The sequence below is a fragment of the Chrysemys picta genome, chromosome 4 (genome assembly GCF_011386835.1).
Source record: "Chrysemys picta bellii isolate R12L10 chromosome 4, ASM1138683v2, whole genome shotgun sequence".
Lineage (NCBI taxonomy): Eukaryota > Metazoa > Chordata > Testudines > Emydidae > Chrysemys > Chrysemys picta.
In genome coordinates, this window is record NC_088794.1 from 107,427,025 (window position 1) to 107,442,936 (window position 15,912).

Consider the following 15,912-nt stretch of genomic DNA (forward strand, 5'->3'; position numbering starts at 1 on the left):
TTTTTTTAATTAAGTTTCGGGCTCTTTTCTTTGTGCCAATAGCCTTGAAAATGTAAACCAATGCAAATTGCTTGCTAGGGTTGTAAACTGTACCCTGAGTTTTCCTGAAGGTACCAAGTTATTCACAATCCCATCGCAGCCTACTGGAGTTGATCTAGAGGGTTTCAGAAAAATCAGAGCTCTACATCCCTTGATTTTTGGACAGACCCCAGCTTAATTCCAACTGTAGGGTGCAGTGCTGCTCAGCCTACTGCTGAATGTGACCATCGCAAGATGCCTACTACAGGCAGCCTGCAGCTGAGCCAGCTTCTCTGCTGAGCAGCCAGTAGGACCTCTGACCACAAGGGAGATCATCTCAATAGTGTGAGACTGAGAGCAAGAGGTTAATCCCAGCTTTGACACTGACTCCCTCTGTGGGCTCGGTCAAAAGCCAAAATGTTCAGACTTGGTTAGGTAAAGTTAGGCAAGGCAAGTGGGGATAGTAATACTTCTCTGCCTCACAGGCTTTCGTGACTATTAAGCACTAATGTTTTAAAAGTGCTTTATGAATCCTAACATTCACCGGAATGGAGACAGAACTCTCCTGTACCTGTGCCCCTAGCAGCTCTCAAAACCACACCTCATGGTTCCTTGCCATTTTTGTTAAATATTACCAATTTTTCACAGACATCAACCCCCATTTCACCCCAAGCGCAAGCAGCTGCTGTGCTCCACTTTTGTAGTAGGAATCCAGGCAAACATCTTCCCAAAAAAACCCATTTTACACTCAATTTGTCAGTGAAGTTTGGGGTGATACCAAAGGATCTCCACGCTAACCCTCCTCAGAATTCTCAGTCTGGTCTTGTACACAGTGGTGTGCTTGTGGTGGACAGCAGTCTTTTATAGTTGCTGGAGGGGGAGCAAAAAATTGTTTCATAGGCCAACCTAAAAATATTAAAGTGGTTTAGTTGAGCTTGCCAGATCTGCTGAGCACTAAAACAAGTAATCATTCTGGCTGCTACTCTGAAACCTGTTACAATGAAGCTACAGCGTCATGCTGAAATGATACAAAACTATATTTTCATTACCTCAGAAGAAATCTTACTTTTAAGAATAGACTGCATCAGATTTACTCAGACTTCTGTGTTGTATTGCACATTTTCTGGACTGTGATTTTTTACTGAGGCTCCTGCAAATTATAGCTTTTTGAAATTTAAACTGATCAATAGCTACCTGAGGTCTTCAAAGCCTCTCTGGATTTGCAATGATGTCAGTAGAACATGAACTGAAAAAACCCTTTAAGTATAACAGTGTGATAGATGAATTCATACACACAAGAAATCAGAAGGATCCATCTGAAGCTCTGAGCTACCTGAGTTTGAGTTGCTGCAAATATTTACAATAACTGAAGACAGCAGCTATCCTTAAAAATAGTTGATTTATTCAGGGATCATATTTTCAAGGTAAAAAACTGGAATAGTAGTCCTGTAAGGTAGCAGGGTTCACTGAGTATGGTTTTAGTGTAGATCGTGGTGGTCAGCACAAGAAGGTTAGTGAGCTGGGAGGTTGTGGGGAAGAGAATAATGGATGTCTGTTCCTCTCTTATATTTTCTTTACCTTTTTCTTTCTCTTTTTCTTTTTCCCCATTTGGCTTCTACCGTTTTCCCCTTTTCCTTGCTTCAACCTTCCTCTCCTTTCATTTTCCATCCTGTGCTTTCATCCTCCTATTTCCTGTCTCAGCCACATTTGTTCATGTTCTCTCTCACTTCTACTCTCAGTAATTTGTCGTCTCCTCCCTTTTCCCATTATATCCCCCTGACTTGTAGTACCCTGCCACAATCCACTGCTCAACAACTGAGTAGGGACAGGTAAATAGAATTGTAGTCACAAGCCGGCAGACTGGGTCTGCAGCCACCTACATGATAGCAGTGCAGCTGAGCTGCCTATAAACTCACTACATGCAATAGTCTCTCAAGTCTACGTACACCTGGATCTGATTTTGTGGACTAGAAGATCATCCTGTTGCTTGGCAGTCCATAGGCTGTTGATGATAAGTCCCTATTGTCTCTGTACTCGAGGGGATTAGTGTACTCTTAAAGGGATGGAGAGAGATGATTTTTTTTAGACTTTTCTATGCGCCTTTAGAAATCATTCATGCATATGCCACCCACCTGCCTCAATGGGTCAGAGAACTTGATGGGACTGGCAGTGAAGGGAGACAGTCCCAGGAGCAAAGGAGGGAGACACTCCTTAAGGGACAATAGGTAGGGTGACCAGGTGTCCGTTTTTAAAGGTACAGTCCCATTTTTTGGGACTTTTTCTTATATAGCCCCCACCCCCGTCCCGTTTTTTCACAGTTGCTATCTGGTAACCCTAACAATAGATAGCTCCTTCCCCAGAGAGTCTCTGGCACCCATTGGCCAGCTGGGGGAGGAGGGTTGCTGATTGGCTATTATTCCCCAGCTCCCAGAATTTACCTGGTGCAGAGCCATGTAGAGCCCCTTACAGCTCCATTCCAGCAGCCCCACCCTACCCACCCTGAACTAGGAATGGAAATCTGGCCTGACAGATGCTGTGGATCTAACCAATCGCTGGTTTAGGGGTCAGGAAGGAATTTTTTCTCCCATGGGCCAACTGGCAGAGGACCACAGAGGTTTTTGCCTTTCTCGCAGCACCTTCAAGCCACAGTGAGTTAAGTAGGAACATGCTTAGTACCTAACTGAGGTACTTGGTTAGAGCTGTTTATTCATAGCAACTTGCAGTCTGTTTCCCGTGTGGTTAAGAGAATAAAATGAACAGTTCCTAGAGGTAAAAGACCTGTGATATTGCTGATGAGCCTTGGGCTCATGGTATAGGGTGAGACCATGCTATAGGGTGGCCTTCCCAGGCCCAGGTTAGATTTTGTAGCTTTCTCAGACCAAGGTCAGACCCTGTAGCCCTCACGGGCCGAGGTCCCCACCCTGCTGCAACCCTCTGCCCACTCATAGCTGGGTGGGGGTGCTAAGACTCAGAGAGAACTGAGTTCTGGAGGGGTAAACTGAGGATTAGGGTTGTCAACAGTCCCTTATTATTGAAATACAATATTGGCAACCCTACTGAGGATAGCCTACCCCGCATTATGAGTTATATGGTAAGGAGCCTTGTAACTCCTGCACTAGAACCAATTAAATGTCTGGTATAGGCAAGTATCAGTGATGGGCAGGTAGCACCGTTCCCGTGTTAAAAGTTTAACAAAAGTTTCAGCCTTCCACTTAATTCCATGCATGCGTCTGTCTTCATTGTGTCCATGTCAATTGAAATTTTGTACAGAATTTATTAGTAAGTTCAAAATGTACAGCTAAGAGAGACTGTGTTACCTGTGTGTATTTGTGTGTGTGTGTGTCTAACTTAGCTGTGTAGGAAAAAGTATACTGAAGGTGTAGGATGACTTGAGGGAGGACTCTTTTGAACACTAAGCTGCAAAGAAATCAAGGGAGCCTGCAGTGCATTTTGTAAGGTGTCCAAGGGCCAATCAAAGAAGTCTACCAAATGCCTTCCCAGCTATGCAGCTTGTAAGATTTGCCGGTGAGGAGTCTCCACATGCTAATGCCATATTTTTGAAAGTTAGCAGAACTTCAAAGCTCTGTAGCAAGAAGCTGCTTCTTTTTATCCCCCTCCCCCTTTTTTTTCTTAAAATCTATAGAAAACTCTATGGAAAAAATATTATATGTGTGTATCTAAAATTTTAGGAAAATTCGTATGGCAGTATATTATGTCATTTGAGAACTAGCATGTGTTCATATCATTAAAGACTATCTCTTAATACATATGAAGAAGGTGCCAGCTTTCAGGTTGCATGTAAAAATTTAATCATGGGCATTTCCTGACTTTTTTGAGTGCTTAATGTAGTTTTTTTATATGGGTAATTTAATTTTTTTTTAATTAGTGAAAACAAGAAAAATAATTATTTTGCTAAGTTAAAAATGCATCTTCATTTGCAACTCCATCCTCAAAGCAAGCAAAATTGTTTTCTTTAAACTTTCCAAAAGAATTCACCTCTAGGCTGAAAACAATCATGGGAAATTTTATTTCATACGGTAATTGTTTTGGAAAGTTATCAGCCACTCACAATAGGGGTTTAGAATGAAAGTGCCACCTCAACCATAACTAAAATAAAAACAGCTAATGAATAAGTGCTTTCTGGCAAGAATAAATGAAAACTGCAATGCGTGATGTGGACAGTGAAGAATACATAAAGGCATCAAAATGAGTAAACTTCAAATGAAAGATTATCCTTGTGGGTGAGGAATCCACTCCAGAAAGAGATTGAACCTGGAACCTCAATAACCCACAGAAGGAAACTATTTGTTAAGCTAAAGAGAACTCTGATTTCTCTGTTACTGGTAGTCTTTTCTGAGGTCTGTAAACAGCAGTCTGTGTTCCATGGATTCCTTTTTCTTCAGGGGTCTCATCACACTACTGACCACTCCCAACCTAGTTTATCTGGTAAAACCAGATGAGATTAGATATATTCAACCAGAATATTTCGATAATTTCACATATTCTGGTACTGCCTTTTCATTGGTAACTATATGTAACTTCCATAATTAATTAATCGTAGATTGTCTTTATACTTGTACAGTATATCCACAATCTTGTTGTTTTTGGATTGTTTTAAAATGTATAAATGGCTACACAGATGACAAATTGTTAAGTTGAAGAGTGCTCTTACGACGAGAAATTGGTGTTGAGCAGTGTTCAGCCTGCGTATGAGATCAAAGTTCTTTAGAGGATATATACAGCACACTATAAACTTGCTCAGTGATACCAAACAAAAATATCTTAAGGACTGAAAGATTGACAGAATCAAGTCAACCCTCTTCAAGAAAGATTGTACATCTGTGAACACTTGGACTACAGCACTTTAGTGCATGATGAAATCAGTAAGGAAAGTTATATATTGTGCATACTGTTTATACATTAATTATTTTTAAATAACTTTCTTTCATAATCAAATTTCTTCAAAGAAGGCAAAATGGACATTCCACATTCAGGACTACATACATGTCAAGTATAATGCTTTAAAATAAAGCTTTATGATTTACTTATTTGAGCACTGAAAAGCACTGGAAGTTTTTTTATGTTCCAGCTATTCAGAAGATGGATTAATGGATTTTCTTCAAATTGTCCCAAAAATCATATCTGGGTTAAACCCAAACATTAAAAGATTCACTACAAAGAGTGATTTTTGGAGAAAAGCTATAAGCAACTGAAAAAGGAAGTTAAAATGGAAATGGTATTTCAAAATTAGCTATAATACGTCTTGGTAAAAAATACATCAATGCTAATACAAGTTATAAACAAGTTTCACATAATCCAGGTAACCACAAGATTATATAAGTGTCCAAAACTACTTTCAAGCATATGTTGCTGGCACTCCTTTATTTTTTCTTCCCAGTCCAAACATGGCCCATAATATGCATCCTTATTCTGGGCTTTGGAAATTTTCCCTGTTTTAGCACTTTCATCTTGGCACTTTTTCTCTACATCACAAATGGCTGTTATCATAGATAGAAGTCACTGTTACCCTCTGCGCAGAGAGCAAACACTTCTCTTTCATTTTGCTTGGACTGTGAAGATCATTTCCAAACCAAGGTTTCCTCCATGCTAGTGCATTCATCTTGCTGCCATACCATGTGATTGACTGAACATGTTATTACTAATAGGAATATGGAATTAAGTTACAAAGAAGTGACATTTTTGAAGCTTATCAGAATTTGTAATGTCTGTGGTTTTTATTTTAGTGCACCCTTACCAAAGGAAAACAACAGCATATTGGCCCCAAAGTGCTTTTGAATTTATCCTTCCCTCTGTTCTTCTCCCTGCTACCCAGGGGCAAGCACAGCAAAAAGCAAACATTATTCCCATGTCATCTGGTGCTCTGACTTCCAGAATCCAACTGATCACCACAGCTGCAATAAATAAAGCGTCTGTTCAATAAGTTTTGATGCCAAAAATTATTCAACATTCTTTTGGCTAGGCACATAGACTGATGGAAAACAGCACATCTAACTTATTGCCTCTTCCTTGCAATCAAGATTTCTGAGTAATCACTGGAAACTAGATAGGGAAAAATAGAATGTGAACAATGCCAGTCCCTTTGTTTTAATTTACAGTTATTAATTTAACAAAACAATGCAAGTATAATTAACTCTGAAGCATCGTCATCTTGTTAGCAAGAGATGAAGATGAGCTTCTGAAATGTGCAAGAAGCTTTATTTTATATATTTAGCTGGATTTTTTCAGAATGTGATATTTCTAATATCACTTGCTCGCTCACACGCATACAGACAAACATTTTTATTTAGCATTTTGCTAGATATACATCTCATGGGACATAAGGTCCATGCTTTGATAAGAACTTAAATGGTCCAGTTATACGCTAGGTAATATACTGTACTATGATCTGATTTATAGGACCAGCCTTATTAAGGGAAGAAAGAAATTTGGTTAAATTGTTTGGTACAGTCCAAAAGTAGTCATTTTAAATGCATTCCTTTGGAATGAAAAAAAAAAAGTGTTTTCCTCTTTGTTTTCTTTCTCTAGGCTGAGGTTCAGCTATGCTATCTGGAAGCACAAAGAGATGCTGTTGAACAGATGTCCTTAAAGCTGTATAGTGAACAGTACAACAGTAGTAGCAAGCGAAAGGAAGAGTTTGCTGATATGTCAAAAGTTCACACAGTGGGAAGTAATGGGTAGGAAACTATTCTTTTTGTTTTATTCTCTCTGATCTGTGCTTTTTTTACATGATCTTCTTTCTTACTGCTATGCTAGCCAGGATTTTTCCTCCTTAACCAAGATACAAGGTAACATGCTATGTATATTTATTGTCATATTTATTAATGCAAAAATTAATGAGTTCTGTATAATTTTATCTACATTAATTGCTTCGCTCCTAGAGCTACCTAACTTTTCCGAATAGCAGCCCATTATCTACATGAAAAATTTTGCATACCCTTAAACTTCAGCCTTTTCTAAGCCTGTTATGTCATCCTTTATTTCTCTTTATTTCTTAATTTGTTCTGATGCTTTCGGGTTTCCTAGTATGTTTCTTCCAAAGACTTCCATGACATGTCAGTATCTTTTTATAACAAACTTCCTTAGAGACCGTTTTACTAGACCCTTAGTAGGTGAATGTGAAGCCTTTCATTTCTGGATTTCTGGTTTAAATATGGCCCAGTCCAGTACTGACTGAAAGCTATAAGTACTAGATCTGGCCAGGAAATATTTGATTGACGGTTGTTTCAACCAAAATTGCTGATTAGTCAAAACCAGAACTTTTAGTGAAAATATAGCTGTTTTGACAGGAAGGTTTCTCAGGTCCAGAATGGAATTTTTGGTCAAAATGATACCAGGCAAGAAACCCACTCCAGAATAGTTTGGTGATTAGGGCGCTGTGAGAGACCCAGGTTCAATTCCCTGCCTTTCAACATCCTGGGTGAGTTCCCTAACCACTGGGCATTTGTTCTGACTCTGGGACAATCAATATTTAGTTATTTATATGGAACAGCTCCAACAGGAGAGATTAAGAGAGACCACCCTGAATTAGGCAGATGAAGGATTTGAACTTGGGTTTCTCCTTTCCCAGCTGGCTGCTCTGACCACGAGACTATTCTAATACAGGCACATGCTCTTTCTTTGTCTCTCCTTTTGGTTTTTCATGAAAAAAATTCAAAAGGTCTCAGTTTCATCCCAAATGGCATCTATTTGGGAAAACTGTTTCCCAACCAGCTCTAATAATTACTTTAGCTGTTGTCTGTTGAGATTTCTGTGTCTAATGAGTTTGTCATCTGTCTGATTCCCTGTACATAATCTCTTCTCCAGCTGTTCCCACTGTAGATATATCTCCCCCAATTACAAAGTTTGTATTGTCGCTCATTCCCACTATAGACATTCTTCCTTGAACAGGCTCCATAGGGATTTTTTTAAAATTTCCACTGATGCCAATGGAGAAATGCCTTGCTCTATCCCCATGATCTGAATATTTCCCTCCCCTGTAGTAATGCCTAGGTCCATAGCTGATCTACCTACTGCAAACATTCTGGCCACAGTCCTCTGGTGCATTGGGACAGCTTTGTCAGAGCTAACTTTCCAAGGGAAATGCAACATGTCTCTAATTTATGGGCATTCCTATGGTGTTCCTAAACATTGTACCTTATCATAGTATCAATGGCAAGCATTGCACATGTAAAAGACAAAATTGCACATGAAAATGACAGCATTTTAGATGTTTAACCTCTTGCTTAACATCCATAAATCAGCCATTTACCAATTTAGATTGGGATTTTCAAAGGGGCCTACAGAACAAAGGGCGCCAACCTTTGCTGACCTCCATATCAATGGGTTGTGGAGTGTCTAACTCCCTCAGGCCCCTTTGAAAATCTAACCCTTGAGGTTTGCCCACATTTGATTGCAACTACAAGATTAGGGGCTGTTTTTTAATATTTGGCCCTCTGTGCACATATATCCAAATTTTGTGCTTGCTATTGATACTATGATAAGGTACTATGTTGAGGAGTAGCATGGGAATGCCCATATATTAGAGACCTGATGCATGGCCTTTGGAGCCTGTTCAGGGGAGAATGCCTACAGTGCGAACAAGGTAAGAATGAGGACTTGGCAAATGGGGGAGATATATCTACAGTGGGAATAGATCAGAAGTAGATTAGGTGCAGGGAAGAGATGATTAAAATGGGACCAGTAAGATAGTATCTGCAAATTGGAAAGTCTGTGAGGTGGGACTACAAAGGATTGGGGAATGTCTGCAGAATAAGGATAGTTACAATGAAAATGAAGAGGGATCGGTTAATGTCTGCATAGGAATGGCTATAGAGGGAATGAAAGAGAAAAGAATGGGGATCTGCTGCAGGAGAACAATGGCCACCATGTGTGTGGAAAGAGCTCAAAGGAGTAATAGAGACCAGCTGCAAAATGTTGATACTTACATAGGTTCAGATTCTGAACACCCTCAGAGTTGGTGGCATGATGATATCAGAGTTTTAGTTCGGACCCATGTTTACTGTGTTCAGTAAACTATTGCACATGTCTCAGGACCATTTCTTTCAGTCCTTTGGCAGTACTCATTAGACCGTAGTTAGGACTGCAGGATCAGGCTTTGAGTGCATTGACTGAACATTATGGAATGCTCCAGATATGCACAGAATTTAAAGCAATATTATTTTTTAAAGCTGTTATGGTCAGAAATTTGATTTCCTCTATAATACTTCAATCGCATGCTTATGGAAAGGAGATCCAACAGATGATGACCCAGAAAGTCGAAAGAATATTTTATCTGGTTGGATTTTGGTTTTTTTTTTGGCAGGCATACTACTATGCTTACAGTACTTCTAAATGCCATGTGAGCTATGCCATCAAAGAAATAATACAATCTGGTGGTACGTGTCAAACATGAAAAAAAATGGCTAATGGAAATAGCTCCACATTCCTTTTTATTTATTAATGGCACAGATGAACTGGTTTTCTCATAAGAAAGGGGCTCATGAATTTTCATTCAAAATAATAAATTGATGTCCATACATTAAGAAATATGTTTAGGGTTCAAGGGATAAGCCATGCAATTCTGCATATCTTATTTCCTGTTTACCAAGCTAAAATATACCTTAATGTCATTACAAACACTATGTTGCTAAAATGAGTTTAGTGTATTAACCATAAAACTATGTTCAAGGAAGTTTAGTTATTTGTTCTTTAACACACTTTGTTGCATTCCTCTTGGATGAATTTTATTGGAATTCCTTTATTGGATGAATATTTTGGACCAGAAACACTTGCTCTACATTTTTTAAAGTGGACTTGGTTAATGCACCAAAATCAAGTCATTTTTGTAATTCCTGCATCTAGCAGATATACAGTATTTCAGAAGCTAAGCTCTTGATTCTGCCTCAGGCAGTGTGAAAAATTACATGCTATGCATAGAAAAAATGGATTCTGAATAGAAAAGGAATATTCAACCTAACAGAAATGTTGACAGCTATATTTTAATCTTAACCTATCACTGAACCTACATTTGTCCCATTTTGTTAACTTCTTTATTTGGTCCTGTTATCTTATACATTTTTATCAAATTAATAATAGCTTATACATTTTTTAAAAATAGAATATCTTTAAAAGCAAGGGATTTTTTTAAGCAGTTCATAGTTATGTCAAAACATATTTTTGACAACTTCTAAACCAAACTTCATAATAATTAAACATGGGTTTGCATAGCAAAATTTAGATCTTGGTTCAGATCTGGATTTTGAAGCCCCAGTGTGCGAGATGTGTTTGGATTCAGAACTTTAATTCTGCTCATTATATTAAAATTCTAATCCATTTATGGGTTTTGATTCTGAAATATCCACCCCAGACCTATTCTGCCAAAAGAGTGGAGTGTTTGGATCCAGATTTTGGTTCAATCCATCACTAATTCTTGGGCTAGATTCTCAGCTGATGTAAACTGAGAAGACCCTGGAAGCCAGTATAGCTATACCAATTTACACCAGCTGAAAATTTGGCCCCTTGCCTGATAAAAATATGTCTTTAATAATCAGCATTCTACCCTGTCAGTTTTTATGAGCTGGGATAATTTTTGGCGGAGACATAATATCAAAAAATTGAGTATTGAAGATGCAGAATGGTTAGTCAGTTCTCTGAGGTTTAGGTAAGGATTCTATTACACAACAGTCTGAATACCATGGACTTTATTTATGAAAATTATAGTTTTATATTAGTGTGACGGGCTGCCCCCTCCCGATTCCTGGGTGCCAGCTGATGTACTGGGGTACCACTGAGCCCACCTACCCCACCAGGCTGGGCTCCCTTACACTATCCTGCTGAGCCAGGACCTCAAACTACTCCAGCACATACAGGTAGGGTCACACCCAGCTGCAGAAAGACACAGACCCTGAAATCAGCACTCAATGGGAAGGCTTCAACTAAGGAATTGCCCAGCACTCAAGTGCACACCCCCTCTGCAGTGTAAACCCAAAATTGTATCATCTTGTGCTGTACAACATAAACTCATGAAATCCGCTCCCTCCCTCAATGTGGAGGAAGATCTGCACAGCTTTTTGCCTCCACCCAGTTATGAATTCCACAAACTGGTTTTAGAGAAAACAAAACACGTTAATTAACTACAAACGATAGATTTTAAGTGATTATAAGGGATAGCAAACAGATCAAAGCAGACTACCCAGCAAATAAAACAAAGATGCAATATATGCTTAGATACTAAAGAAACTGGTTACAAATAGTAATTTCTCACCCTAAATGTTGTTTTAGGCAGATTGCAGAGTCTCTTGAAGGCAAACTGCTCTTGCTTGCAGCTTAAAACTCCAGGTATTTCTTTCACAGGCCAGATACCTTCCCAGGCTGGGTTCAGTCCTTCTCCCCCACTTTGTCTTTGTTTCTTTGATCTTTCCAGGAGTCATCCTGGGCGGGGATTCAGTGAAGAACCAACCCTCCTTTAAATGTCCCTCCCCTGCCTTAAATAGGCTTTACATATGGCAGGAATCCTTTTTTTTTCAGTGTGGTTCCTCCCCCCTCAGTGGAAAAATACTGGTATTCTATCATGGAGTCCAGTACCAGGTGACTTAATCACATGACCCTGCAGTGTCAAAACGATCATGAATCAGAGGTGGTTTGTAGCATCCCAAGAAAGCTTCTCAGGAAGGTGGGAGATGAGCATCTTCAAAGACCTATTGTTCTCCCTAATGGTCCATTGACTGGTCCCCAGCTAGCCAGCCAGACTGATTGTATTCTGTCTGGTGTGCGTTCCCTGGATGCAAACACTTCGGTAGTACAGATGTATAGTCAATATTCCTAACTTTAGATACCAAAATGATACATGCATACAAATAGGATAATCATATTCAGCAAATCATAACCTTTCCAACGATATCTCACATAACTTATCTTGCACAAAACGTATCATAGTTATGCTACAATCATATTATAGCAATATTTCTATGAAGAATATGGAGTGTAGTGTCGCAATTAGTTTCAAAATAAAGGTCCATCAAACACCTCATGAGAGGTTACAAATGCCCTCAACTTCCAATGAAACTTATTCTTCAACCACAATAACTTGGTTGTTCATGCCTGCTCTTCCTTATAATAGCACCTTTGCTTACCTTTCCAAGATAGGAACTATAACCTCATAAATTATTAAGTAAGAGTATGCTAAATGTAGTGGATTGATCTAGAGAGAGAATGCAGAATCAACACATGTGCATTATACAGTACTTAGTTGTCTTGGTGGAAGTAATATTACAGAGGACTAAATGCTTTCTCCGCCCTTCCCTCCTGCCTCTCAAAAGAGGGTGTCTCACAACACATTAACTATATCTACATACGTTCACAATCACCTTGGATATGGTACACTAATTAATGGTGATTCAAACTACAGTAGTGTATACATTATATATTTGGTATTATTATTTCTTTTGTTCCTTTGTTGCAGGATTTCTCACTTTCTTTATAACATTAATAAAAAAGATGTAAAAAACTAGATAAAGTTTTTAAATAGTTGAAAAAATTAGCCTCGGTAAGCAATATTAAATTCATGGGCAGGAACACACACTGTCATATACTCATTTGACCTACAATGATGACTTTTGTTCATTGCTATTAATAAGCTTTTGGTCAGTTACAGATTGACAAGTCTTGAGGATTTCTTTTAAGGGGTGTTTTTTTGACAATTTTGCAGTTTTTCCATGTATACCTTCTTTCTCATATCACAGTGTTTTAGAAGAATCTGTGCTTTACTTACTCACTAGGCTTTCAATAGAGAATCACATTAATCCTTTTAAGCTCCTTATTCTAATGATTTATTTTGTTGAAAACCATAGTGATCCTCCTTTGAATTTTAATGATTGCTGGCTATTCAAAGATTCATTGTTTTGACTTCCTGTCCTTACCTTTGTTTCTTACATGTCTGTAGGGAACACCTGTCTAATACTGTATCTGGCCTTAGTTCTCACTGGCTTACCATATTCACTCAAGCCTATCCTAAAGCGTTAAGTTGAAATGCTAGCTATTCATCCATGAAAATAAATGTAGGATATATATTTGCAGAGATAGGCAGATAGACAGCAGAGGGATGGCTAAATGGATTGAGTCATTTTTCTGTGAAAGTAATATTTTTGGTACGAATAATAGTATATCATGATCATTGTAGAGAAGCTTGTTAAATATAATGTTAGCACTTTAAAAACCATTAGGCAACATTATCTAAGGGTTTTTTATTTCTACATTTTTGCAGCAAGTACAGTATGCTTACAGTTGTCAGAATCTAGCATCACTCGCCAAATTTAGGTCATGTCACTGGTTTAAATTGGATTTCAATTTTTATTTGCGTCCACTCTCTATAAATACAGACTGTCTCTTTAGAAATATAACTTGGTACATCATGAGTTTTCAAGAATATATTATCCTAATACACGATTTTAACAACTAGACTGTATTTATGCATAATACATTTTGTTCCTTATCTACAGCCTTTTGGACTTTGATTCAGAATACCAGGAGCTCTGGGATTGGCTGATTGACATGGAATCTATAGTGATGGACAGCCATGACCTGATGATGTCAGAGGAGCAGCAGCAGCATCTTTACAAGGTTAGAGCTACCGTTACTGCCTTTACCTAGCTATAGAAGATCTGATTAGCTTGACAAGTCTTTCTCTCACAGGATATCGCTACGTTCATTGTATGTATCATGGTGTCTATTAGAATTCCCTTCCCTGTCCCCAACCTCATTTCCATCCCCTGTGCACTGACAGGCTGCACCGACATCATAATTGCAAGAAAGTTCCCTTTATCACATTCTATTTGGTGTAATTCTATAGAAGGACAAAGATTTGTCTTCAAGATGAATAGAAATAAATGAAACTGCATTAATAAATAGACTGAAACAAAATGAAGAAAAAATGAAATGGTAGCATTTAACAAAATGTGTTTTGATTGGAGCTTTCAGCTGGATTTTTATCCACCTTTCAGATCTCTTCAGGGAAGAGAGGAATTTGCCTTGATTTTGGTTTACTGCTGCTGGGCTACAGGACTCTTCCAATTTAATTTTTATTAGTTATACATAAAGCAGACATTGTCATGTTAAGTCAATACACTTGCTTGTGATTTAAGCAAAATGATTTTGAACTCGCATATTGATTGGAGGCTCTTTGTCAAATAAATATATACTGTTTCCCTTATTTGCCATTGCTGTCTTAGTCCAGATTGTTTGATCAGTTCTTCTTTTTCATGGATAATTTTAATAGTCCCCCAAAATATAGATTTCATCTTAAAACTGTTTCAGGCTTGACTGTGTGTCTGAGAAACTGTATTCAAGGGGCATGATGGGGGTTGGGGAAAGGAGGGAGATTTTTTCCACAGAAATATCAGGCTGCAGTAAATCTTCCTCATTTAGGCAATTTTTATTGGAGTAATTCTGACAGTTGTCATCCTTGAATTGCTTTGAGCATATGGCGTATTTCAAAGAGCAGATTGTGAATCATAAAAAATAAAATTAATAACTAACTACAGAATCAGCAATAGTATAATGACAAGAAACAACTACCCTCTAGCTTTTTTTTTTATTTCTTATAGAATAAATGGTACATTCAAGGTCAAATAGAAGTTGCTTTCTTTCTTCTAAGGTTACCTGATTTGATAATTTATTAAATATAATTTATATTTTCTTGCTTTGAATTTATAATTTGTTGATGCTCTTCATGCATTTTATTCTATCTAATGTTGGTCCTTTTATTTGAAAGGACCTAAACAGATAATTATGAAATAGGTTATAAAATACCTTCACATGCAGAGAATATTGTTTGAGCTCTAACGTATTAAAAGTCACAAGTAAGTTAAGTTGAATAGCCTCAGTTTCTCTCTTTTTCAGTCATTTGTTAATATTAAAAGAAAACTAAATATATAATTTCACACACAGCTGATGGTCTCGGCCCTAGATAGACTCAGAGATTCCTAGATTTTAAGGCAAAAAGGGACCATCTGTTCTGACTTCCTGTATATGACATCCCTTAAATTCTATCCAGTTACCCCTTTATTGAGCCCAATAACTTGTGTTTGGCTGATGCATATTTGCCAGAACGGCATCCAGTCTTGATCTGAAGATATCAAGATATGGAGAATCCACCATTTCCCTTGTTAGTTCATTCCAATGGCTATTCACCCTCACTGTTAAAAATGTGTGGATTAGAATAAATAATGTGTTACAAGTCAGGATTGAAATGCTTAGGCACTGTATATTTATACAGGGCAATTTCCAAAGTGTTTTGCTCTATGTCTTAATGTAGTCATCGTTTTCAGTTTTACATTGAAGAATTCAAAACATTCTAATATTTTTTTAAAAAAATAACAAAAATGGACTGGAATCACAAGAAGCACTTGGCCCCACTATTCTATGCACCCTTTAGAAATGTTTTTTATCTTGATGTATTCGAAATGCAGTCAGAAAGGTATGAATGGTAATGTATATAATTGGGGAGATAGTGGTTAGTGGGGCAATGGGAGGGATAAAAGAGGACAGGAACTTACTCAAAGGTTTGCAGTGCAGTATGGTGACAAAAATGGCCAACACAACTTTATTTCGCACATACAGAAATATTTTATCACAGAAAGGGAGATAATATTCCCTGGATTTAATAGAGCCCTGAGTTATGCTGGCCTCTTCTGGTACAATGGTCCTGGGATTGAAAAGTTCAGACATAGGAGAGTTGTCAGGTCTATAGCTCCCACATATCTGCAAGGCCTACAGTCAATGAGCACAGATTCCAAACTGGATTCAGCACATTCGCTCTGCAGTCTCCACAGGTGGAGCTCTTCCTTGCAGAGCCCCAGCCACAATTTTAAAGCTTTTAAGAATATATTATTCTAGTAC

At 38.1% G+C, this 15,912-nt stretch overlaps 1 protein-coding gene across 14 annotated transcripts in view; it reads left to right on the forward strand.

The window, feature by feature from the left end:
• AKAP6 (A-kinase anchoring protein 6) overlaps window positions 1-15,912 on the forward strand; it is a 427,955-nt gene that overhangs the window by 316,666 nt on the left and 95,377 nt on the right. For all 14 annotated transcript variants that reach the window (XR_255087.5, XM_065595443.1, XM_065595441.1 and 11 more), the window contains 2 exons: window positions 6,565-6,713; window positions 13,515-13,635. Coding sequence is in view for 13 of the 14 variants with exons in the window: in XM_065595443.1 (XP_065451515.1) it covers window positions 6,565-6,713; window positions 13,515-13,635 (270 nt within the window). In the remaining variant the exon portion in view is untranslated. The remainder of the gene's footprint in view (window positions 1-6,564; window positions 6,714-13,514; window positions 13,636-15,912) is intronic.